This window comes from Corvus cornix, chromosome 4, assembly GCF_000738735.6.
Source record: "Corvus cornix cornix isolate S_Up_H32 chromosome 4, ASM73873v5, whole genome shotgun sequence".
NCBI classification, from domain to species: Eukaryota; Metazoa; Chordata; class Aves; order Passeriformes; family Corvidae; genus Corvus; species Corvus cornix.
In genome coordinates this window covers 51,087,517-51,115,329 of record NC_046334.1, presented here as the reverse complement: position 1 = coordinate 51,115,329, position 27,813 = coordinate 51,087,517, and the positions used below count along the sequence as shown (strand labels likewise).

Below are 27,813 nucleotides of genomic sequence, written 5' to 3'. Positions count from 1 at the left end.
CTTACCTCACCATGCAAAAATTCTGTTAATTAGCAGTTTGTGGTGGGCTAGAATTTCTTTTTCCTGCAAGTCTAAGGGTATGGTCATTGATTAATACCCTTGAGCTCTTCTCTCTTCTCTGTCAAGAAATTCTCAAGTCTTTCCATAGAGCCCACTTTTCTTCCTCTTCCAGGGACGCATGTGATTTGCCCATGTCACTGGACCAGTGGCAGAGACTGTAGATAATGGTCCCCTCAGCATTCGTCCTTAAAAAAGGGTGTCAGACTCTCACTTGGAGCTCACTGAAAGAGATTGCCCTCAACACATTTATACTTGTGCAGCAGTGGTATCTTCCCTCAGAGCACAACATGACAGTGCACCCTGACACACTGTGTCTCAGGAGTTTTACTTACACACTGTGTCTCAGGAGTTGTACTTACACAGTTTCCTTGACCACAATACAGGAACACAAGAGCTGAGATAATTTTTTTTCAGTGGGTTTTTTTTGGGAGAGGGTGAGGAATGGGAGAAATAAGCATTAAACACATAGCCAGTTGTGCTTACTTTTTTCTGTTTGCATTATATCCAGACAAATTGCAATATACACAAGATCATTTTAAGCCACATTGTGCTTTTAGGGGTTTAGGGGCTTTTCTTGACTTTTTGTGTATGTCTAAATTACATTATCAATACCGCACAAACACATAGGATGTTTTATTCTTTGTTAGAAATAAAGTAGTATAATTTAATATATGGTGTTTTACTCTTTGTTAGAAATCAAGTGGCATAATATATCATCTTTTAAGAAAGCTCTCAGCCTCTAATTTATCTACAGTGTATAGTTCTCTGATGAGCATGGAATGGCAGCTTTCTAACACTACGGTAAAAAAAAAAGTCTTACAAAAATCCAGCAGGAAATTGCATCTTACTAATTTTGGTGTAATTCAGATATGACATAAGGGAAAGTATAACTTGTTGATAAGATTGAGTTTTGAAAAATCTGCTGATAGGCCTGAAAGCTGCAGAGATTTTGTTATCTGATAATTTCTTCTTCCTTTGGGTTTCTATGTTGTTGTCATGAAAAAGTGTTAGGTAGGCAGGTTTTTTTAGTAGAGCAAGACAAAATTTCAGTCAATAAATTAATTATAAATAGGAGCTGCATGACTTCTGCTCTATTCTCTGAAAGACATTAGGGCTTTTGTATTCTAAAATACATTTAACCATATAAGGTCATTCATAGTAAACATGCTAAGAATACCTTCCAGCTCATATTTATCATTACAAAACCCTTTAAAAAGCCTGTTTTCCAGTGATTGATATTGACCTGGTTTTTTTTATCATCAGTCAGTAAGAATAACCCTGTAAGTCTGTGTTTGAGTAAAGATGGAATAATATCATCAAACTGTACAGGAACTAATCCTTAGGATATGAATATATCCCAGATTTCCACACTGTGTGGTTTGCCATATGTAAGAATAGATGTTTGCCACATTTCTCATTGTTCATTGAGCTTCTAATGAAACTGATTCAAACTAGTCAGACATTTTCCAAATTTCAAATATTGTAATTTTTAGACATATATTTTTTAAACTATAGATCAGTTCTATTTGCTGTATATTTATTCTATTTAAGAACTACAAAACCAGCTGCACAAACAGCCAATTGATAAGATAAAATCGGGGAAACAACTGCTACTCCCTCCTTTATGGATGTCTTACAAGTAGGTCTGATATTTACATGAAATTTGTCAGCTACCTAAAAATGTACAGCAGACCTGAGTTTAGTTATGACTTTTAATGAGATTATTTCACTTTCTCCTGGAAAAAAACCAAACAACCCACATATTCTTATTGAACACAGTCCAAGCAAGGTCTAAGTTCTGAACTTGGTCTTCTGCAGTTGGTTCAGTCTCATTTACTCCTCTTCAAAGAAGAGGTAATAAAATTAATCTGCCAGTCTCCTCAAGGTGTTGAGAAGGTTAAATATTTAGATTTTGGAGCTTATGAAGCATCATAAGAAATGAAATGTTAGCTACACTTCAAATAACCAGCAGGTAAATATCTAGGCCTTTTATGATTTGAGCCTCACTATTATTGTTATAGTGTAACATTGATATTATTGTTAATAAAATATCAGGAATACTAACCTTGGAAATTAAATAACGCATTACAATTTTCATAAGAGTTCTGTCATGAGGTAACATATTTCAATCAGGGTAAGACAAAATGATACAAAACTTCAGAAAAAGGATAGGACTGCATTTAATAATAAGCACTAGAGTTAACTTCAGTTTTTGCATTTGCTATCAACGGTTTATGTGTCTTTGGGATTCCTCTCAGCCACTTGTTCAATGTATTACAAGTCAGTCACTTTTGTATGTCATACTGGACACCAACCTCCATTTTTACTCAAACCTGTAAGCCAGTTTGACCCATACCCCATATTTTAATGTAATTAATAGTCAGTTTGATTTCCAGGAAGCGTCATAAGATGGTTCCCTGTACCATATGGTGGATTTTTAGACTACCATTTTATAAGCTATTAAAGCAATTTTATACAGGTATGATAACACAATGACATTCAGTTTTACCATCTTCCTTTAATGGCTATAAGTTTGACTTTAATGCAGTCTATGTTTTGTTAAAACTACTGAGGGACTCATGAAGTAGTCCCTTTAGCTATTTTGATATTGATATATGACTTTTGAAACAAATGCGTAAAAGTGATCCCACAGAGTACTTTTTAGTAGTTACTTTTCCAATGTACTGATGTTTTTCTTTCCTTTACCAATTCCAGTGACAGTTGTCTGAATGAATTTTTTGACTTACATATTGCATATGGCACTCAACTGCACATGCAAAATTCTCTCAAGAAGTTATTAGATTGACACACTCTTTATTGTCATAAATCTACTTGTAAACCAACAAATACAAACTTGTAAAATTTGCTCTAATTAGCACCTCTCATGTAGTGGTGATGAGTGAATTAGAAACCTTGAACTTCACTTTCAACACAAGTCTGCAAAGATAGCAATTCAAAATACATTATTTGGGACAACGTGAGGTTCCAGGAAGTTAAGAAAGCTCTATCTGCTGCCTTTTTTCCGAAGCACACAATACTGGCAGGTACTTGCCTGGACTAACGCACTCCAAGTCCTGTCCTGGGCCTGTACCCAAAGCTCTGGATACAGCCCTATGGGTTGGTGATCCCCCACTTCCCTAAGGATTGGTGCATGTTTTAACCTACAGATAAGCTGAGAATTTTGTCTGCAGTACTGCTTTATTGAATTCACAAGCCTAGAATTGAAAGCAGACAATTTATTCTAGCAATACAAGGAAGTTAAGCTCTTGCTGCAAATGAAAGGCATCTAACCAAGAAAAAAAAAAGATAAAATTTAAAATACCTGGCATCAATATCTCATTCTAGTTGCTGACTAGGGTTTCTCCAAGAAATCTGTCACTAGAAAATCTAAATCTAGTGGCTTTAATACTTTTTTCCAGAGTACCTGTGTTCCAAGTGGGACCTCATTCTAGCACTTCTGTCTCTCATTTATATTTAAAGGTTTTCAAGTCGATTTTGAATACAAATGCATCTTCAAAGCATGTGGCATGTTCAGGGTTTTTTTATTTCTTTGCTGTTGCTCTCATTTAGGGAATCTAGTTACCTTGACATAGCTTCCTGTCATCTTTGAGAAGCTTAATGGAGCATTCTTTAACTTATTTGAAAACAAATCCCTCTGAGGAAATTTCCTGCACATCAAAGTGCTACATTTTTTCCCATATTTATCTTTTGCACAGTTCATTGAATTGTAATGAATCACACATCATTAAGATTTTATCTCCACAGCATTGGCTTACTCGAACTCAACAGAAACCACATTTGACACCTTTAAAGATGCTATTAGATTTAAGGGTCACCATTTCAAGCACTTCCTTCTCTCTTTCATTTTACTTGTTGCTTAAGCAAATTTGTAACGGAAAGTAATGAAATATAATAGACATCACAGACCTATTTCTAGAGGAAAAAATTTCCATAGTAAATTCACAGTTGAAATTGTCTATAGTTAAGTACACTTTCATACTGTTATTTAGGTCTGATGAAACATATTATCATAGAATCATAGAATTGTAGAATGGACTGAGTTGGGACGGACTTCAAAGATCATCTAGTCCCAACCCCTTGCCATGGGCAGGAACACATTTCACTGGACCAGGTTGCTCAGAGCTCCATCCAAACTGGCCTTGAACACTTCCAGGGATAGTGTTTTCTGAAATAACTTCTCTGGACAACCTGTTCTCTCTTTTCTGTTTTCTCTTTTCCTCACTGCTTTCTGCCCAACCGAAGAAAGCACCTCATGATAGCTGACTCACTTCCCAGCATTCTGATGCTCTAAAAAGTGCTAAACTGGAGGCTGACTGTAAATGCAAAAAACACTTTAATAGAAAACTCAAAGTGAAGATACCCCATCTGTCCATGAATAATTTCTTGTAGAAATTATTACTAGGTTAAGTTAGAAGATGAGAGGTATCAAGTCTTTGAAGTTTTACTATATACACCCCATTTCACAAACAGTTTCCTTAGTTTTCTGTCTCTTTTCTAAATAGCAAATTGAGCAACAGCCTCAAATGTAAAATACTAACTGTTTAAAGTAAACAAGCAAACTGGGTAGTACCAGGTGGTACTGAAATTACCAGTAATCTTAGTTATTGTAGATAAACAAAGAATGGCATTAAGTATTCTGCCTATTTTGCATTAGATAGCCATTTAAGAAATCTCATTCAAATACTCAGCTTATGTTACAGAGTCCACTGAAACTGATGATAGCACAACATTCTACATCTAGATAGTTCCTTCTATCTTTTTCACCTTATTCTTTACAGAGAATTTCATGCTTCCTTCAAACATTTCTTTGTACTAAAGTTATCTCTTAAGAGCAATGAAGGTCTAACTCCAGTATTGAGGACAGCAGTATAATGGACTGGGACTTTCTCATTATGAAAAGAAATACTATCAAGTGAAAACAACACTTTCATGTCATGTTTCTACAGCCTCTCCCTTTCTAAAATATAATTAAGATTGCAATTAAATAAGTGTTACTTCAATATTGGGTAGAAAAGCCTACATTTTTTCTAGGTTTAATAACTACAAAATACTATTGCTGGTCACATGAAAAAGGCATTTTTCTTTCAAGAACTAGTTTTTCATAAAGGTTATAATTAGGTTATTACTTATGCATTTTACAGGTCAATGTGGATTTCAGGCAGAGTAGATTTTCAGATGGATTTCCAAGATTCTTTCTTGTAGAAGACTGTAAATAGGATAATACACTATATGGATTTGAGAGTATGTATTGATATTTTTATCTTCTCTTTCATTCTCACTGTATTTTGTAGGTCTGTGCTCAAGTAGTAAAGAACAGATTAGATGGGCTAGACGTTCCTCTTGCCATTCCAAACATGAGGACATTGCACACCAAAGTAAAGAACTCGAAGTCCCAGTCTGCAGTCTCTTTGATAGATGATTTGTTCCCATGGAATATTGTTCAAACTGCTTACAAATAGTTATCACAAATTAAACTAAAAGAGAACACATAAAGAATATCACTTGCTTTTTCTTTTTTCCCCACAGGTCACAAAGATAACCAAAGGCTGTGGCTATGCAACTAGGCATAGATCAGGCTCAGAAATGAGAAAACCACAGTTAGCACCCTGAACTCATGATCTGTGTATTAGTTCTATCCTAGAACATAACTTGTTTTTCAACAGTGGGTGCCTGAATGCTCCACAGAAACTAAGCTGACTTTAATGGCCAACTTAGCCAATTTCACCATACATTTAAGCGAGTATAGGTATAAAGATGGCCCCCATACAGGGGTTTAGCACAGGCTCAGACTTCCTTCCCTCCTCAGCTCTGGAGTTTTGCTTTTCCTAATGTGAGGCTCTTGAGCTCTTGATTCGTAGCTAAGATTGCTTAAATTCAAGTGCTGTGACTGCACTTAGAGAGAGATACCTTTTTTTAACCATGTTACTTCATAATTACGTATTTCATAGGGATTATGTCTTTTTTCCAGCACTGGTCACTGTAATAGAGTGCTAAATGAAGCCTTTACATGAACATATGGTGTAAATTCTGTGGCACAGTGCCTCTGTAGCAATCTCTTAGTTTTTCTTATACTATTATTGCTTTTCTACTTGGGCCTTATAATACCAGCGATGGGAAGAAAAACCATTACATGTATTTTCAAATATGAATAGATCACACCAAAATACATTCTTTGTCACATACTGAGCTTTGCATTATATGCAGAGTATAGAGACAGAACTTATTGGATCTGCACCACACTCTCTAATCTCTTTTCCTAGCAGAACAAAGTCCACTTCCTTTGTTATCAGCTATGCAACACTGTTAAGGTATTCTGAAAAGAACATGTATATCTGCTAAAGGGTAATTTGATTTAAATGTATAATTTGATCCCTGCTTTTCTAAATTGGATATTTTGTTCTTCCTACATCGAAGGCTATTATTTAATATGGATGAAAAAGCCCTTTTTTTAAAGGACTTTTCAAATACTTAGGGAATATAGTTTAATGTGAATGTAACCCAGGAATAGGAATTGTTTTAAAACAAAATCAAGCACAGAGCCAATTTTTCCAATTTGTTCTTTTTCTGCTGATGTAGCTTTGCTGAAGAGTAGGATCACTCTTTGGAAAATCAAATTTTGGTGGATAACTAAACTTTGATTATGAGTGCATAGGTCTTTTCACATTAAATAAATAAATAAATAAATAAATAACACGGCAAGACCTAAAAGAAACAAAATCTACTAACAATTCAATATTTATCACAATTGGTTTTGCACTTTTATTTCTTGCATATTGTCTCAAATGATATTCATTTTCTTCCTTTTGCATTATATTACCTACCTGGGCATAGGACCCTACTTTTAACAGTTGGGTTGCTGGACACCCATGTCTCTTTTCTTGTGAGTCTGTTATTGTAACAGCAATTAGCCCATGTCCATGGGCAGTGGATAACATGTCAGCTTGTGTCTTCATCCTACCTCCATGGGCCCAATTCTTTCTCAGTCAAAGGATGTATTTCAGGCAGGGATTACCAGTGAGGCTGAGGATCCACAGTGGCCAAATCCTAGAGAGTTACTTCTGATCAGATATCCCTGGACTGTTTTTATGTGTCTCTTTGTGTACCTGTGTTTTTCTTACCTCTGCTCAGATACAGTAAAGGCTGAAAGAGCAAACTATAGTTTCACTGTTAAACTTACTGGAGACTTGAGTAATACTGTATTTACCAAGTCTACTTATTCCTAAAGTCTCAACATCCTCATTGTTAGTGGTGTGCTGCACAGTAAACCATCTCAGTGACTAATCCAGGCTGAATTAACTTCACAAAAATACAAGCTTAAAGTGACTCCAGCATTTACTCTATAAATTTTATTCTAACTAAATAACCTTTGTACTAAATCCTTTATCATAGTGCATTGAAAGGACTTTCTCTTTCACATGTGATATTAAAATATTTTCTTCAGTGTACTCTATACTATATATTAATATAGGCAGTCATATATTTTCAGGGGATATACACTGCAATACGTCTGAATAATTTGTGTTGCCTACTTTCTTTACCCTTCCTGTCTTCCAATTATATTTTACTAATTGCAGCAACATGTTCTTTTACAATCTGTAGTGTTCAGAAAGCTTCAAAGCATGGCATAGCTAATCACCTGCACTCACCAGGTGGGGCTGATCTGGACCATGAAACCCCATGGGAGCATGCAGAGCCCTGAAAGGTACGACTGCACCAACTGGATCTCTTTGGGCAAGAGTTCGTGTCAAGTAAAAACCACACAATTTTCCCCAAAATCTTTGCAGTTACATTGTCTAATACCTGTCAATATGGTACATAAACACAAGCATTAAATTACAAGGCTATTCAGGGATCAGCATCAAAGATTAAGAAATTCCATTTACATAATTTATCACCATTCTTCAACTAAGGAGAAACAGCAAATTGATAGCAAAATATAATAAACAGGTTTTCATAGTCCAGCACTGGGACTGAAATTAACATAGGGTGTCATAGGGTGTGGGACTTTTTTTTTTTTTTTTTTGCTAAAACAATGGTCAGACAGCCTAAGTATACATGCTCTTTATGACTGCTGAAGATTAAAAAACCTGCAAGAGTCAACTGTAATTTAAGTGGCCATTCCTGCCTCATTTGCTGTCATGAGATCTGGTATAGAATCCTGTGTTTAAAAATGAAGTGTCTCCCAATAGCAGTGATTGTGGGGTAACTGTTTCAGTGACAATGTAATTGCATCTATAATAAAGTCTTATACAGACCACTCTGTAATTGCATGCCCTTATACCATGTATACCATGAAATTCTTCACATTTTTACAAAAGCTTTGTTTGCTTGTTTCGCCCATGTTTACAGAAAAGACCAATATAATTACTTTTTTATCTCTAAGGCTTGACATTGTTTAACTACCCATTAAATAATCAGAGTCATTTCTCTTCTGCTATTGAATATGTTTTAGACAAATGTATTTTCTAAACTAGTCAATGTCTTCTTTTGAATATGCACAGATAATTTATACAGACATGTATTAACTGAAGAGGGTGAGATATATAATTTTTTGACCAAAAAACCCAAACCACAACAATTTGCTTATGGCAAAGAACATGAATATAGATCAGTTCTTTTCATATCTTATAAAACTGTGATTATAACAGGGTCTTATAGTAGCTTTCTGTAAGCTCTACAATATTCAGTGAGTAACATAATCTTATAACAGATTCATTTATTATTACCTATTTCATGCAAGTTTACTTTTTAAAAATTAGATCTTCTTTTACCTTTATTCAATCTAATGTCTTTTCTCATACCTCACATCTGCACATTGGTAATTAATTGAGAAGTAATCTGAAGAGATACATATATTGGAAATGATCTGGAGCTGATGAATTCACCTGTATTATGGTTAGGGGAACAATATGGATTTACCTCTAAAGAAGAGGTCAGTCAGTGCAATGCTACATGGTATTTACACATTAATGTATTCCTTCATCTCCCTTTTTTTTTTCACTTACACATTCCAAAACTTTTGGGTGGAAAGATGACATTTTTTTTCACTCTCTGTGCATGAAAGTATACATACTCTTTGGGCTTCCCTTTTTACTAGGAATAATCTAGGAAAAGTGAAGAAACTGAACCATCACAAATGGTAAGTAGGTTAATGATTCACATACCTTTTTTTGTTAGCTGTGCTGTATTTTCAGTGTGATCAAGCAAACTATAATGAGTCAAAAGTAACTTTCCTTTTGAATGTAATAATTACAGCTAGTTCCTGCTCACAGATTTTATTAAAGACTCTTTCCATCTTTCATTGTTATTTTAACATTTACACAGTGCTTTACATCTTCAAAGCACTCTGCTGACATTGCCTTATTAGTTCTTGCTCTGCTTAGATGCAATTTTCAGTGTGGTTTTCTATCTCAATCCCATTTTAGTTGCCATTTAAAGCTGCATTAATTATATTTACAGTGGGCCATAAAAAGGAATGTTTAGTAGGAAAGCCACAATACCAACAATTCCTGCAGTACATTTCTTAAATTATAAAATATTTTGGTGTGATACCTCAGATGTAGCCCAGTACTGAACTCTGCCAATGAGGCTTTCAGGCATATCCTCCCCTTGCCCATCACACAACACAACATAAATTAGCATCAGTAAGAATGTCAGTGATGTTCTTCTACTTGTTCTTATTGCTGTCCTGGTGAGACATCTGGTCCTGAACTTGCTGGGTGAAATCATTGCAAATGCTGTCCTTGATGTACCCGTGCTCAAATTTCACTTACTGAAGATGGTGACCACACAGGAGCCCTGTCAGGCACTAGCTCTGCTACTTCCCAGGTTGCCTCCAGGAGCACATGGTTGTGAGCTCCTCCAAAAGGACGCTGCCTGCTTTCATGGGGGTATTCATGGGAGTGTGGTATATGAGGCACTCTTACTCATAGTTTAGTGCTTTTTCCCCATGAACTCTACAGGAAGTTCTTGTTAGCACATTTAAGCTTAGTAACCCCATGTTTTTCTCCTAAGCTTGCTTTTCAACTTCTAAAGTGTCAAACAAAAGTTCAGTCATTAGTTATTTGAACTTTTAACTGATAGTCTTTTTTTTACATTTCTTCCCCCGTTATATAAACACCCCTAGAAATAACTGCAAGTTTCTTTCAACATCTGTGGCTAATAACTGTATTCTCTAACCACAAAATTAGATTTGTAGAATCCTGTATTGCTGAAACATCCATATCATTCAAATACATCATCCACACTTCATGGTAGATTGGGCCTATCCCACCTATTTGATGTCTATGAACAACAAATAAAATGCAGTTGTTCAGAAAACAATGTCAAATGACCTATAGCATTTAATGTCATATTGCAGTGAAAACACTTCCTCATTGTTGGTGAGTATATAATTATAAATAACCAATTAAGCTTGATTTCATAGGTACTGATCATTTGTAGCCACTGAAGTAAGAAATTACTCAGATATCCTGAAATTTTAAGTCACTGCTACATAACTGAGTTACATAACCTCCCTTAAAGGTGCATGATGTACATTGGCGTCTCCTGACAATCCTTGCCTATAGTTACAGAACAGCCACTTCTTCCTGTCACCTAGTAACTTTTTAATAGCCAACATCAATTCAGAGTTTCTCAGCTACAGCTTGGTTTGTGAAATACAGTACTCTTAAAATTTCTGTTTAGTCTGGAAATTCTAAACAGTGCAGTAGCCTGAACCAAGGACAACAACTTGTGGAAGTGTTTGAGCAGAAAAAAAAAATGTAGTAGCATATTCTGAACATTAAATGGATATGGCTAAAAGTAAGATTACACCTGCAGGGAAATCAGGACAAACGATAGGAAAAATCTGTTACCTGAACTTGCTAGCAAGAGACGTGCTTTTGAAAAGTGACCTGGATAAAGAAGGTATGGAGGAGTATGTGCTTAGACTGAGCTCTTTAGCAAAAGAGCTGAGCAGATCTCTCAGCCAGCAGCTGGAGAATGTTACAGAAATTATTCAAGAAACCTGCCACGTGCTGAGTGCTGTCCATGATAAACACAAGGAATTGACTTGAAGTCCAGACAAGTATGGAAGGACTTAGCTGTAAGCAGACAGACTGGGTATATTAGACTGAATTCTTCTGTCTGATGATGCTGGGGGGCCCTAATTTTCATTTGTTAGTATTTCAGTTGGTAATTCGTTAGACCAAATTAATTCATGTTCCCACAGTTGTATCACACTGGTTTTGAGTCCATTCCATGAGATTCAATATGAGACTCATAATTCTCATCATGTGACCAAAAAATGTATAAAAGTAAAACTAACTAAACAGAATTGTTCAAAGTTTTATGTACACTATACTTTAGTGGGGTTGTCTTGACTGGACACCAGATGCCTACCAGTAACTTACTCCCTCTTCAACAGGAAAAGGAAAGATAGAAAAAATCCTGGGTTGATATAGAGAAAATCACTTAAAATTACCATCATCGGCAAAATAGACTCAACTTAGGGAAAAAAATTAATTTGATTTATTGTCAATTCAAATAGATTTGGATAGTGAGAAGCAAAGGTAAAAAATTGAAGCAAGATCTTTCCTCCAACCTTTCTTTTTCCCACGCTCAACTTCACTCCTTCATTCCTAATTCCTTTACCTCCCCCCTTCTTGAGGAGGGCAGGGCAATGGCAAATGGGCAGTCAGTCCATAATAGTTCCCTCTACACTCCTTCCTGCTTACTCTTTCCGTGCTCTGCTGTGGGTCCTTCCCATGGTCTGCAGTTCCTGTCAGGAAAAATTGGATACTAAACAGACTGCAGTTCCTTCAGGGAATATCTACTTTCCTTGGCATGGGGTCCTCCCCAGGCTGCAGGATATCTGCTCCAGTCTGGTCTCCCATGGACTGCAAAGGAATCTCTGCCCCATGTCTGCAGTACCTCCTCTTCCATCTTCTCTGACTTTGTTGTTTGAAGGGCTGGTTCTCACACGTTTTTCCTCAGTCCTCACTTTTCTTTGGTGTTCTTGTACTTTCTTAAATATCTTCACAGGAGCTTTGCTCTGTGCTAAGTTCAGTCCTGCAGTAGGTGGACATCAACATCTTAACATTTATCAAAGAAGAAAAAACTAACATTTCTGTCTGAGGTCTATCAGCATTAAACCTCAAAAGAAGAGTATCCAACAGCCAAGGGAGGTGATTCTACCTGTCTACTCCCCCCTTGTGAGACCTCACCTGGAGTGTTACATAAAGGTCTGGAGTCCCCAGCACAAGGACATGGACCTGTTGGAACAGGTCTGGAGGAAGGCCATGAAGAAGATCAGAGGGATCAGAGCATCTCTCCTTTTAAGAGAGGTTGAGAGAGATGGGGTTGTTCATGCTGAAGAAGACAAGGCTCTGGGGATACCTTGCTGCAGCCTTCTAATTCCTAAAAAGGTCTTTTAAAAAGAGGGAGAGTGGTTTTTTTTACACAGACACTATCACCTATAGTGGTAGTCCGGGAGGGAACAGTTTTAAACTAAAAGAGGAGAGATTTAGATTAAATATTAGGTTAGGAAGAAATTCTTTACTCAGAGAGTAATAAGACACAGGAAGAGGGAGAAAAAGGCAGAGAACTTGTGGATGTTCCATTCCTCAAAGTGTTCAAGGCCAGGTTGGATGAGGCTTTGAGCAGCCTGGTCTAGCTGGTGTCTCTGCCCATGACAGGAAGGAAGGTTGGAAAGAACCTTAAAGATCATCTCATTCCAATCCAAACCATTCTATCCTTCTATGATGATTCTATAATGCAAAAAGATAGAAGGAAAGAGATTACAGACAGAAATGTTTATCTATGCTTCTGTTTCTGAGTCTTTGGCCTACAGGTTTATAAAATCTGTAATAATAAAACATTTTTGTTTAAAAAGTCTCCTCCTAGGCTCCAGGCAAGCTAGCTGTCCTGTTGACCTCATAGTTTATGTGATTTTTTTTTAATTCTCTTTTTATCAGGTTTCCAAGAATCATTCTCCTTCCAAAAAGCTGCTATTCCTCACCTGACAAATTCCCTTAAAACAGTCAGCAAAGATGTTTGGAGACAGTTGCATATAAACTACCTCTGTGTTCTAAAGCCGTGTTATCAAACATCAGAAAAAGTATAGAAAGCAAAGTGTTAGAAAAGTGATGGGGGAGGGAAAAACACAAAAGAAGATTTATTTTGAGGTTAACCTTGTAACTGAATGCAAAAAGTGTCTTTCCCTGTGACACAATCAGATGGTATACTGTTAAAAGGCCATATCTTTTCTTGCCCATATTAGAAAAGTCACATTTACAGCATAGGAAAATGCCATTGTTTTGAATTACCCTGTTATCTTCAAATTTGATTTTAGGAAGGTTTAAAGAGCTGTACAATTTGTTTGAGGGTTTTTTTATTTGGTTTAGAAAATGCAAAATTCAGGGAGGATATGTAAATGTTGGCAGTTTTGTCTAAGCTTGAACTTTGCCTAACAGTGAAACTGGGAAGTGGTCTTTTACAACCTCTTCTGCAAAAAAAGCTCTGTTATTTCCAATCATTTTGTTTTATTTCTCAGTCCTTTTAAACTATTTAGAATTTCTTCACTACTGTAAAAGTGTCTCTGGAAAAAGAGTAAAATAGTATTTTCCTTTAAACTACCAGTGTAAACAATATTTTAAAAATGTATTTGCTTCTTTTTTATTTTTTTTCCCAAATATAGTCAAAATATAATAAGTCACTTGGGAACTGAGGAAGTATTAGAAAGGAATAACTTTTAGACCTAGTTAAATAAGCAAAAAGCTATTCTGAACTGTACTCTTTGTAGATTTAAATTAATCAGGTGCAAATAGAGATGTGAGTTCTATCTAGATCACATAATGTCACTCATTGATATGTGATGACATTCTTAATAAAATTATTTTCCAAATGGAAAACCTTGAAGTATTGATTTACCTCATATGACATTTTTAAAAAAGTGAATGTAAGTCAAAGGCTTCCTGTAAGACTTGTATCAGCCCTTTCTGTTTTCCTTCCCTTGTGTGTCTCTGCACACTGTAAGTAGACACCACACCATACTTTGTTGTACTGTTTTCTTATTTGTGTTGACTTTCATGAGATTTAACCTGCAAAACAAAGTTCTCCAGGATCTCATGCAGCAAACAGAAATAAGCTGAAAATTTTCTGAGGTTTGCAATATATCTAACTAATGAAGATACCACTCCAATTATAGAGGTTGACAGCATAACATGAGGGAAGAACTCTAAATAATACATTTGAAATCCTTGCAGAGAATATCTGGAATAATTTCTAAAAAAAAGGTTTAAGATAAGGAAAATGAGGGATCATAAAATATGTAAGTTAAAATCTTACATGAATGGTGCACAGTGATTGCATGCTTTTTGTGCATTTTTCCTTCGCAAAGGGATTTTAGTTATATGCAAGGGCAACATTCACCATCCCTATAACTGGGTATTGCAAACTGCTGAGCTTCAGTATTATATGCAGGCTGGTGATTTTATGTTATCATCTATTCTTCATAGCAAAAACTCAGAGTTGTTAAGGTTGAGTATAAAATTAGGTCTGTGTATATTAGCTTTGCTAGAGACCCACACATTAGAATCTTGCAGGATTCAGTTTTAGGAAATACAAGTTTGAGTTTTAAAGATCTTCCCAAATTGATTTGACTGTTATTTATCAATGCCATGATTTGGATTGATTGTCATTAAGAATTTAGCTAGTGTCTGATCATTAGAAAGGTGTTCATTACAGTTGCCAGAGTAAATCTTTGACAAATACGCAGTTGTTCTTAGACAAGTACAGACATGTACTTGTCTATATTCAGTCCTTAAGAAATTGACTCCAGCTGAAAAGCCAGGAAATACAGTGTGATTCATGTATTGAATGGCACTATGGGATCATGTGGAATTCAATAAGTACTCATATAATAGTTTTCACATTTTCATCTAGCTTTTATAGCAAAATTTAATTGGTTATTTATTTTTTGCCTCAGAGTACAATGGAATTATAGATTATCTGCTGAAAGTGAACGATTATTTCATAAATACAATCTCACACCTTCAAGAGTCAGAAAATAAATTTTATGCTGCAAGATGCAGACAAGATGGTGATTCTCAGAAGCAGACTGGTCAAAATGCTTCCAAAGAAACTGATGTGCATTTTTAGGAAGGAGAAGCAACAGACTCTGTGGAAGCATCTCCCAATCCCAGTCAGCAATTCCAAAGAACTCCTTCCGTGAACAAGATGGAAAGTGAAAATGTTAATCAAACCCACACAAGTGAAATTAAAACTGTAGGAAAAGTTGCATCATAAGCTGAAAACAAATCTGCTCAAGAACAGGACACTAGTAAAGAATCTCCAATGGAAAAGGAAGATGGTGAACACCGACTACCAATCATCTCTTTTACAGAGAAAAAAAGAGTACAATGGAAAGGATAAACTTCATGGAGGTAGCTCTGTTACTGAAAAGCCTCCAGAACTGGCTTTTCAGGATGCTCTTACAAGGAATGAGGAAGACATTCTGTCTGGGACATTGGAAGACATTTATGACAGAACCATGACAGATAGTTTTGAACAGGATAAAAAGGAAGAAGTCAGGGACTCTTTAAAAGGGTTAGAAAGTGAAGAGCACAGACTGACAGAGAAAATGGAAGGCAGTAAAATGGAATCAAATGATGAGATTTTTAGTAATTACCTAAGTACCTTCACATCTTCAGTACAAACCTATGATCTTACCTCTGTGAATCCTTCTGTGAGTGATTCAGAAGTAGTAAAAAAATCTAGGTACTGGACAAACAAAGAGTAAGCACATATTCTTCCTTTTTTTAGGGATAGATGTACCTAATTATTGCTTATTAACTTATAACATGTGTGTGCAGAAATGCAATATACATGTACTGAACAGCTTCTGGTCATGCAAATAACAGCAGTTTACAGTTTAAACATGCGCAGTGAAGATCTTTCCCTCTAGTCTAAAGTAAACTCTAAGTTTCTATTTGCATAATTTTTTTTATGCCAGAGAGGGACTGAGTCACAGCCAATAAACTTAATAATCCTCAAATTGTTGGAAATTAGTAAGAAAGGACTACAATTCATCAGTTTTACAGTAATTTGTAAGCTGTTCTGAAACAGGTAAAAAAATTCATTATTTTCTCATTTATTCATAAACATGTTTTTCTGAATTATGTTTTTATGCTTCTTTGTAGCACATCATTACATTGAAGTATTTAATTAAAAATACAAGACACTATCCCACTCAAAAGACAAAGTTTTTTGGGTTTTTTTATAGATTTCTAGTCAAAGAGAGTGGTAAAAATAAACAGGAAACAGCTTGTGCTATTAAAGCCCCTGTAATTTTTCTGGAGAATCTGAAGTGTAATATACTCAATGGCACTAGTTCCTTGGCAGTGGATGATTCTGAGGAGCTGGTCAGCAATGTCATCAGTATTGAATGCTATGACTATGAAAAACTGCTTTTCCCTATCAACATTGCAATCCCATTTACATCATGCTTCAGAGGAAATTATCGGGAGATTATGGTGAAGGTGACTGATGTGAACTTTCAGTCAAACTACTTAACTCCTATTTCTTTGCAAAGATACCAAGGAAACCATAAGGTGGGTAACTCTCATCAAAACATTGTAAAAGCATTATTTCAGGTTCCCAGTTAAGTCTCTCTGGAGTTTTTCAAGTAAAGTTGTCAATATTAAATCATATTGCCCATTATGTGTGGTAAAACAGAACTTTTCTTCCTACTTTCTCAAAAATGAATTCTATTTGAAAACTAGTATTTAATAACATTCTTTTTTTCATTTACAATGTTAAGTATGTGCTTGATCCCACAATATTAATGGTTGAGTAATGTTTCATGATTTTTGTAAATAAGTGCAATGCGTTGCATTATTCGATAAAAGTAAAACTTAGGGGGAATTACCTTTAGATCACAACAAAGTAACACAATTCCATGTGTATAAGTACAAACTCCATATCAAAGGAACACAGGATGGTTCTCTTCTTTTGTTGTTGCATTGGTCAACAACATCCAGTCTACAACTCATCAATTCAATTCATCACCCAGTCTACAAGTTTATTTCATTTCACCCCAATCATACACTGGAATATTAATGACATCACATAATGACTAGAGATCACCAAGTACTTGGGCATGCAGGTGGCAATAATATTCAATTTATTTTCATTTTATACTTTGCTCCATAGAGAATGTTGCCTTCTCAAAATGCTTATCCACTGTGAAACACAACTTCCTTTCCTTCCAACACTCTAACCCCACATTCTCTTTATCCAGGAGGGCTTTGTAGAAGTAAAAGTTCATCATCTGGGTGTTTTTTCTGTGTTGTCATGCTTAAAGAAGGAAACATTTACTGTTCCAAAGGTAGGACTCTTACAAAAGCTGAGTGTGGATTCTCGAATCTCTTTCTGTTACCATCCAGAAGCATTCAGTTCTCCAGCACCTATGCAGTTAAAGGTAAGCTTGAAATATGTGATACTTGTTCCATAAGCCTGTTATCTGATCAGTTCTGAAGTGAGTATGCCAATGATGTTAAAGTGCAATCTCTTCCAGTATCAGAAGTCTACGAAAAGGGGTGGCAGTTTCACATCCTGTACACGCAAATTTCCTGTCAGCTTTGTTAAAACCACGTCAGGGATATCTTTAGCTAAAAAGAAGATCTATCTACCTTTGTTCAATATAGTTCAGAAAATACAGTAGTTTTCAATAAAGATGTGTCATCTCAAACTTTAATTTTTTGGCCCAGTTGTCGAGTTAATGGAACCATTTTTCTCACATGACCTTCATCCTTGGTGCCAGCAAGTGCAACAGAAGGTTTTATCATGTTTTAGTCTAAGGCTGAGCATAATCTCAAATTTTGCTTCAGTTATAATATATTTCTCCCTTTTCCATAAAAATGTTAATTTGGAAGTAGGGAGAAACTAAAATTATGGAAAAATCCAGATTGGAAAAATCCAGATTACAAAAATCTCATAAATTTTTCAAAATCTGAGGAAGGTCATGAGTTTCAAAATATTTTAGTCAATAAAAGTTCCAGGTTTTGATAACTTTCAAGCATTTTTCTGTGCTTTGTATAAAGTGCTGGTACTTGGATAAGGTTGTTCTTGGGTTAAAGAGAGGAGTCTGATTCTTCTGTGATAGCCTATCGAACTCCAAAAGATAACCAATTTCTAAAAAAATCAGGCATGTAATGGAAGGTTGGGGTTTTTTTGCTAGTTGATTGTACAATTTCTTTCTGCATTTAGATTCAGCCAATTGAGCGATCAATGGTTTCAGCATTGAAAGCAAGGCATGATATGTACCACTCAGTGATATCTACGAGTGCACTGGTTCATGTCCAGCATCCTTCACCCAACCTTTTAACAGCTCAGTCACTATTACTCCACTCTGTCCTCCAAACCCAGAAAAAAAAAGGCAAGGAAATTACAGAACATGCAAGAGCCATTAGTGTTACAGTAAAGAGGGTTGCTGCAGCTTACCATCCTTGGTATGAACCTCACCTCAAATTCACCATTTTTTAAAACATCAAAATCAATTATTTTAACAGTTGTTGGTTAATAATTTCTTGGATTAAAAATGTGTTTGTTCCTTAATATAGACTGCAATACTTAGGAGCACTGTAAGAAACACTAGAGCAAACCCTAAAAATTCCATGCACTAGTTTCACCAGAAAAATTAATACAGTATTTGATGTATATTCTTTAAATATGCTGACCACTACACTTCTAGCAGAAGTCAGAATGAAGACAGTGTGACGTTTTTTCAGCAAGAAATACTCAGGCATTTTCAACAAAGTTAGACACAGAACATGAAGAACAGACATGTCTTAAAGCTGCTGTGTTCATAACACACTAAGTTCATTTGAGTCTGACCTTTGAATTTTCTGATCTCTACTTCTACACATTCCAACGGTTACCAGAATCGAAACGCATGGCACAATGGTTTATAGTAGGTCAGTTTTATGGTAACTAGTAGGTCAGTTTTACGCACTAGATAAAGGTCCAGATTTTTCCAAAGTACGCAGTACAAAACTTCTAAAACACAGACTTTTTGGCATGTCTTAAAAAAACATTAAAACATTGGGAGTCCCAAAGAAAACCAAGATAATCTCTAAGTTTCAGCTGTTTCTGGAGAACTGGAAAAAAAAGAAATCTCTTAATAATTATATCATTCACATACTCTGGAGTATAGTTCCGGATACAGATTTTAAGCAAGGTGGGTAAACCAGAAAAAGTCATCAAGGAAAGCAGAGGGGAAAACAGCTACAAATACAAGCTTACTCTTTTGGAAGAACTATTTTTTATGTTATTTTTTTTATAATTACTTAGCTTTCCAGGGCTGTGAGCACTTCTGTGAGAAGAAGTGGGGAGAATCTCAGTGATATTTTGAAATTATTAGGTCATGGAAACAAAGAAGAGGGGTGGAAGGTGTTTTATGATGTTATTGTCCAGAATGCACAGAATGGGCTTGTATCATTTGAACTAAATGAGCATTCAGAAAGGTGATGTATGAATAATTTAACAAAATTTTATTTATGGAAATATTTACTTACGTGTTTACAAATCAGTGGAAATTTGTAGTGCTAAGAAATCATACCTTTTTAACCATGAACTTGTTTTTTCTTCCACTTTAAAGTATAGGATCATTTATATTTGTTGCTCATAAAAAGAAAAAACCCAACATTTTCATTTATGTAATGTGCACAGTGTAGTACATAGAAAACTAAACAGGAAATGCAGATATCACTCTTAATTGGAAAATGTGATTTAGTTCTCTAACTACAAAATCATACTTTTTTTAAAAATTCTTATTAGGAAATATTCTCTTGCTTTCATGTAAAATTCATATATATTTGAAATCAGACATACACAATCAACATACTCTACACAAAAAAAGCAAGCAAATTTCCACTTTTTCTTCTGTTGGAAACAAGGATAAAAAGAAGGTAGCAAAAGCTTCTTGGAGACTGAGCCCCATATTATTTTTAAGAATAAATTATTAGCAGTTGATAAAATTACATAAGATAAAGCTATTTAATTTAATTTTCTTCCTTTTTTTTTTAGTTTTTTTTCTTAATACAGCTTTGTGGTCATTCACCTTTCATTCCTTTTGGAAAACACATATCTTCTCCTCTTTGCTCAGGCTCTGGAAAAAGCTCTTCATAGCACGATGACTAATGTGATACTGTATCAGAAAAGAGAAAACCCATAATAAACAGTAGTTTTGCTGTCTGCATCCAAAGAATTGACCAATGAAATTCAAAATCTCCAGGAGGAGGGTTGTTTTGGTTCCCCAGAACCTATACAGCAGTTCCCATTAAGAGAAGGAGAGCAGATTCATTTTAGATTCAGAGGAAATATTTCTGCTTCAGGTAAGGCATTTAATTCATGCATCTGTATGAACATTATCAATTATCTCAGCTACTAAAAAATGCTGTATGGGAACACTGTTAGTCTGAGGTTACATTTGGTTATTTCAGTGTTTTATTGCTTGTCAAAAAAAGAAACATGGAACTTAATGGGAAACTGCTTCAACTGAAAAGAAAATGTAGTACCCAAACGAATTCCTGAGCAATGTGCTCTGGGTGACCCTGCTTTGAGCAGGAGAGTTGGACAAGATGATCTTTAGAGATCTCCTAAACCCCTGCCATTCTGTGAAACCTGGTCCCTCAGAAATACATGGTATTTTATGAATTATTTCCAAAGGACAGGTTTCTGTCACTGTTTTATCTGTGTAAATTCACTCAGAGTGAGCAAGAAATCCAAGGCAAAATGTTGCCTGTTATGAGCTACACTGTGAATCGAGGTGATGAGAGAGAGTGTTTTGCCATTTGCATTAGCGGCAGAGAAAATTCCATGCAGTGGCTGCCACCATTCAGAGGCTTGCTTAAAGGGAATAGAGATAAGAACCCTCAGAAAGGTTTTCACCAAAATTGCATATAGGCTCTCCTGTCTTAGCTTGAACATATAAATATGTATTTGGCCCTCTGAACATTTTGTACACAAACTCTCCCATTGAAAACTGCATTAACCCTAAAGAAAGGAACATTCTTCAAAAAGAGAAGTCTCCAGCCCCCAAGAAATGCCTGCTCATATATGCAAAGGATAGTCTATACACGTGTCAAATAAATGGATTTAGAAATCCTAGAAATGCATCTACCCCTCTGCTGCCATTCATTTTGTTGTTACAGACAGACATCCATCCTAAATAACCAGAAAGCATATACTTCTAATTCCATTGACAACACCCTTTTATTTTTATTCTTCTCTGTGTTATGTACATACCTCCTTTTGTGTTCCTTGCTTTTCAACTTGTAGGACTGCCTTCACCACTTACTCTTTAACCAACTATTAAAGGGCTAAGACAGCTGGCTATGAAAATATGTCTACTACTGAAGCAGGCTGAACTCAAATGTTCAGTAAAGTAATAATAATGACAAAGAGCAACCAAGGAATGTGATTATGTGATTACCTTTATGTGATTACCTTTACTTGAATTATTTTAGATGCCATGCATCTGAATACAGGGTGAAAAAAAAAAAGTTTTTTTAATTTTATTGTATGAACTGCAGAAAATGGAGAAGACTTTGGGAAAGTCTACAGACTGATTTTTCATTCACAAATAAAACCCAGGCTGGAGCTCCAAATTAAAGAAGTGGATGAATTTGGTAACTACAGTTCACCTCATTACAAAGGAACAGCACTGTTTTATAAAATTACCAGAGAGATGATAACAAAGAAATGGGAACAAAACTTACCAAATGGTGAATATCAACACCAGTCTCCACTGTGCAAATTAGCATTAACATTACCAAAGGTGGGTTTCTCACTTGATATTAGAGACATTTCCCTTTTTCCCTTACCATTAAAAGGATCTTGGTATGATTTTTGATTTACAGATACACACAGGAGTCACTGATGGAGTTCTGATCCATCATCAATTGTACAAATATTCTCAGAATTTCTCTTAGCTGTAGGGAGGGAACCGTATCTAAGTATAAGCATAGAAAAATTTCTAGCAGAAAATTTTCACCCATCTACTCTCCCCAGCTGATATGGCACTGTGAAATTATTACTGAAGTTTCAGTTACATCATTCTTGTTTCAGTGTCTTGGAAGCACAGAATTGCAAATTACTGGATCATTAAAGGGTTTGTGTAACCTGTCTTCCACCTATCACCTGATTATTCTATTATTCCTGATTACCCTCTGCAGTACAGCCATGTGAGCAATTATTTTCACCTCTGGTGAAAACTAATGCTACATAAATCAGTCTTTAATATTCCTGCAATGAAATCTCATTGTAAACTTTTCAAAGAGCCTACATACCAGCACCCTATACTGCACTAAACTAGTTGCATACAAGTTGCATACATTTTAATATCAAAATATGTACAGAAACACTTGGTCTAAATTTCTGGTGACAAACAGTAGGATATCTCTCTTTTTGAATTTAATTGATTTCACACTTTTCTCAACAAAATGATTTTTATCCAGATGATAGTTAAAAGCATCTGGAATCCCTGATTTTGGTTGTGACAAAGACAGATGGAATCTTTTTAAGGCAACCATTCTGACTCCTATATTTTCACTCATTTCTGTAAAATGTCCACCTAAATTTCTTTTGTAGAGAAGGCAGTAACTGTACGATCACAAGCCATTTTTTATACGTATGTGACTGCATTAGCCACTTACAAATATATTGCTGACAGTGGTCAAAATAATGGGTTTTTACTTTGTATGCAAACATTCACATGAGTTTTTGCTTTAAACGCATGTTTTTTACAGAAGTAATCTGATTTTCACTAATATTCCTGTTTATGGTGCTTTCATTTCTTCAGCAACAGAAAACACTTGTTGCTCTAATCTATTATTTTTGACACAAATCAGATATAGTGCATTAGGTTCTGATGTTAGGTCTGTGTGTGCATATCTATTGATTTCAAAGATTTTGTATTTATGTGACACTGGGCTAAGGAGTTAAAAGATTAATTTCTCCTTTTCTATGTGTCCTGTTTGATTAATTTCTCCTGTTTCTATGTGTCCTGATGACTAGAGTCTGGTCATGTCTGAAAGGTCCATTTGACAGAGCACATCAGTGTTACTGTCTGGGAATGCTTTGCAAAAATAGATTGCCGTAATACATACAGACATTATGAAATTACTATTCTGCTGAAGTTTTATGTCTAATGATTGTCTAACAGCAGAATAGCATGTTATCCCCTGCTTCAGAAAGGCAGCTACTTGGCTAATTGCAGGGCCTTCCAGACTAGAAAACTGCTTTGACTGGTGAGAGTATTTTACTTAAGCTGACAATCAGAATAGCAGAACCACATGCCAGTGCAGCTGAACCGTGGGTGAATTTAGCACTTCACCACAGACACTTAATCTTTAAAGGCAATTTAATGTTTTAGATCTAATGCATTGTATATTATTACACTATTTCTAGACAATACTAATTTTCAATTCTTATAATTTTTACTACTATTTTAACATTAAGTAGCATAAATGGTTCAGATTAAAGTCAATGCATGGGTAATTGAGTTCATCTACAATAACTTTGAAGATCTAATACAGACCTTTGACGTGCTAAATTCTCATTAATGAATTAAAATAAATTTAAATATAAATGCATAATTAAACAAAGCCAAAGAAAGCTTAGAAGAAAAGCAATGCCCCCTTCTGGAAGAGCTTTATATTCCCTTTATTCTGAGACATTTTTATCCATGTCGTTCTATCTTCACACTGGGGTACATCCAATGACAGAACTTCTGTTGAAGCATGCAAAACGAGGCAGATTCCAATCATAGAATCATAAAATAATTTGGGTAGGAAGGGTCACCTAGTCCAATCCCCAAGATCTCAAGAGCAGTAGAGGACAGGATGGTTTTGCACTGCCATGTAGTGCGTAGTGTGTGCATCCTGTGCACACTGAAATCACCTCCCAGGATGACTGCATACAGACCTGATGAAAAGTTGTTTAATTCACAATAGGTAATGTTTATGAATGTATTGACCTTATGACTGTGCAGCTCAGTACATCTGAGACACTCCAAATATTGAGCAATATTTAAAATCTGTATTATAGAAGTGATTAAGGTCAGCTTCATAATGCTCAGTATATCAGAAAGAAAAGGAGAATAATTTTTTCCAGTCAGAGTTTCATGCTCGTAATTCACAAACGAAAAGCAGAAGATCAGAGAATAAACTTCAGGCAAATCTCCTCAGGAGAGCTGTGCATAAACAGCCAGGTAATACAACTGAATGTGTGTGACAAAAATAACATGGGTACTAAAAAAGGGTAATTTCATTTTTATACAAAAATAAATCTGAATTTCACTTCATACAAACGAATCTCTTTTTGTGCTCAATGCTTATGTAAGTAGTTTCTTGATCTGTATGTAGTAGGAAACAACACTAAAGCCCAGAAGACTTTCACCTTTCTCAGCTATAGGAAAAACAGGACAAAGTATTTTTTCTCTCTCTCCAATGTTTAGAGGAAGAAAGAGGAAGAACTTTGTACTTTCTAATGGAACTTGTCATTTGAATTTTGGTGATTTTTCATGATGTTTTATTAAAAGTTGAGCTATGTAAAATTAACAACTATAGCTACAAATATAGTATGTTTACCTGATGTAACAACAGCTACTGAATACCTAAAAATTGTTCTTTTCTTTGAAAGAAAGGCAAAGTTAATGCAGTATTCAAAATTAGAATCTTTAGCATCTACAAAGGTTCTATACAGATTTTCTATACCCCCAGTTTCCATACATCAGTTATGGCAAAATGCTATTAATCAAACATGTAAAATTGCATGAAGGATGAACTTTTTAGAAGAGATAATAAGCATATTTGATGGATGCAAATATTATTAATTTCTTTATTTTAATAGCTATACACTGTTTTATACCTGCTGATGATGTTAATTGGTTTTCAATAATGACAAAAATCATTGATGTAAATAGAACAAATGTTAAATGCTAAGATTTAAATCCCCAATGAATTTACTGCAATCCACTCCCAAATCATATGCCTCACCTTTTACTCATTTAGTAATTTCTCTTTCCTCAACACATTTTCTTAAATAGCATGAAAAATTGATCAACCATCCACGAATCACAAAAAGAATTTTTTCTGATCATCAGGTAAGAAAACAACCAATAAAATAACATAAATATAAAACATAAATAAGTTTATATATCTATATATATATTTTTTTAACAAAACATAAATAAGAGCTGTACTTGCTATTTTTTTTAAATGCCAAGATTTGTTTCAGCTGTAATGACACTTTCAAAAGCCATATTCCAGGAGGAAATAGTTAATGTGTTAAGAGATAGTCAAAGAAACAAAGATCTGTTTAGCAGGAAATGCAAAAGCTCTTGTAAGATACTGTTATGATGGGATGCTTGAACAGCATATAATTTTCTGTGTAAGGAAATTCAGTTTGTACTGGAAAGTTCCAGTATAACTGATGAATCCGTTACTGTAAATATTGAAACCCATTTATTTTATTTCTAACTTTCTCCATTCAGTTCCAAAAATTATAGGTCTTTGCTGAATCTGCTCTTGACTAAATTCACTTCATATCGCAGTGCAGTTACCAAAAATGGCATTGGAAATGAGATGGGATGATGTTTCCACCAAAGTAAAAAACAAACCCTATTTAGTTGGAGAGTTTACCCACTGAGCCTCCAGCTTTAAAGAGCTTTTCAAAAAAAAGGAAGATTTATTCTTATTTCACTAATTTTTGCCCTTCAGAGGCCCTACGGTACAATTTGCTGCTTTGGCTTGCAGAAGAGCTTGCAGAAGATAATACATCATTGTTTGCTTTATGTTTACCTGTTTGACGGAGCATACTTCAGCTTGTTAGGCTGAAGTGCCCTGATAATTTAACACACCAGATCTATGAGCTGCTTTGCTGGTGGAAAAAGACCCTTCCAAGGTCAGCTGATAAACAGCTATTATCTGTCTATATCCTGTCTCGCTATTTGCAGAAGAGTGGCAGAAGTGATCTTTCAGAAGAACTTCATTTAAAGTGGCAAAATAAGGTGTTCACTTGATAGAATCTCTGGCCACTCACATCCCAATTTCACTTGTTGAAGGGTATGAATATTTCTATGACACTTCTGGGTGAACAAGTGACAGGGATATCAGTTAGGATAAGGCTATTTATTTGTTACTTTGCAACCTCTACTAAAGCAAAGTATAATAGCAATGTCCTTGTTTGATAAAAGTGAATATTTCTTATGTTGAAAACATAGTATGAATAATTATAGACTGATCTGCATAGATTTCTGAGGACTTTAGCTGTTTTCGCATGCCATACTCAGTCAACACAATGTTTCTACATCTCTTAAACATTATAAATTATTCATTATATCAAAATCATATTAATTGTTCTATAATATATGGATTACTCTATGTCCAGTATTAATATCTACCAAATTCTTCAGATTAAAGCCCAATGTACAGACAGAGGTAGCTTCTTCTTACTTTCAGATTTGTTAGTAATCAATTCTGCTTTTATATTCCCTGTGAATAGTTTTCATCCTTGTGAATGTCATAGAAGATTTCAGTGTTACCACGTGAATATGTGATCTATTTGCTGAATTTATGAAACTTGTTGCCTCAGTTTAAACTGTCTTTGTAATGGAGTCTTTTAGGTTACCATCACATTTGGAAAAAGAACAATTTCTTCATAAAAATTTTTAAATATATGGCTTTGACATTTTGTTAGTTATACTGAATTCTTGTATTGAAGGTACAGATAGTAAACCAGAAGTATTTGTGCCATTCCTTATTTGTGTTTTCAATCCCTAAAACTCATTTCTTTCCAAAATGCTAAGTAGGACTAACCTAATTTTTAAATCAGACCAAGAGATAGGTTGGTGTCCTATAACTGTGTTTCTACTGAAATAATATTTATTTTACCATCTTCTGTTACTTTCTAAATTGCAACCCACCTCATACAACACACCAAAAATTTATATAAACACTAAACTGATTTCTGTTAAAGGCAAAAAGTAGCTGGCAAAAGTCAGAGAAAAACAATTCTGAGAGCAAGACTGACTCCTTGGTATTACACATATTGTGATTACACAGGTTGTCACATCTATGTGACTTCCCTAGTGCTTCAGCAATGTGCAACTTCCCTAGTGCTTCAGCAATGCCTCTTTCTTCAAGTCCACCTCTGCACAATTAACTACGGTTATTCTTCTAGATTCTATGCACCAATTATTTTCCTTTTTTGCCTCTTCTTTAATCATATAATATAAACTCTAAATATTAATCTCAATCGAAGCATTATTGATCTACACTTTATTTAATTTTAGACTATTTAGAAACCTGGTATGTCTTGCTGGCAAATCTTAATTGTGATACATAGTTAGTCTGTGTATTTTATTTATAGAGGTCATATATTTGCAACATTTACAAATTGGTACTGTAAATGAGAAAATTGCAAGCTAAAAGAAAAGATAAACAGGCATAGTACTAATTAGCTTAATTCATCTAGACATTTATGTCTCATCCTGTGTTATCAGTTTTTAGATGTAAGACAAATATATGAGCAATTTAACCTCTTCTCTGTGAATTAAACATACTAGCCATCCTTTCTCTTTTTTTTAATACAGAGGGAGTTTTAACTGTAAACTGACTTAGAGGAAAGAATTATCACACTTTTCCCAATGCTGAACACTTTTTGGCATCAAATGATTGTCATCAGTGC

General features: G+C 35.1%; 1 protein-coding gene across 1 annotated transcript; it reads left to right on the top strand.

The window, feature by feature from the left end:
• Positions 1-15,430: 15,430 nt before the first annotated feature.
• DTHD1 (death domain containing 1) lies at positions 15,431-26,146 on the top strand. Its single transcript, XM_039551585.1, is given in 10 exon segments — positions 15,431-15,840; positions 16,346-16,673; positions 17,363-17,542; positions 18,331-18,430; positions 18,433-18,455; positions 19,414-19,586; positions 20,167-20,456; positions 21,657-21,901; positions 25,172-25,228; positions 25,847-26,146. Coding segments are annotated over 10 exon segments (2,106 nt in total).
• The last annotated feature ends 1,667 nt before the right edge of the window (positions 26,147-27,813 follow it).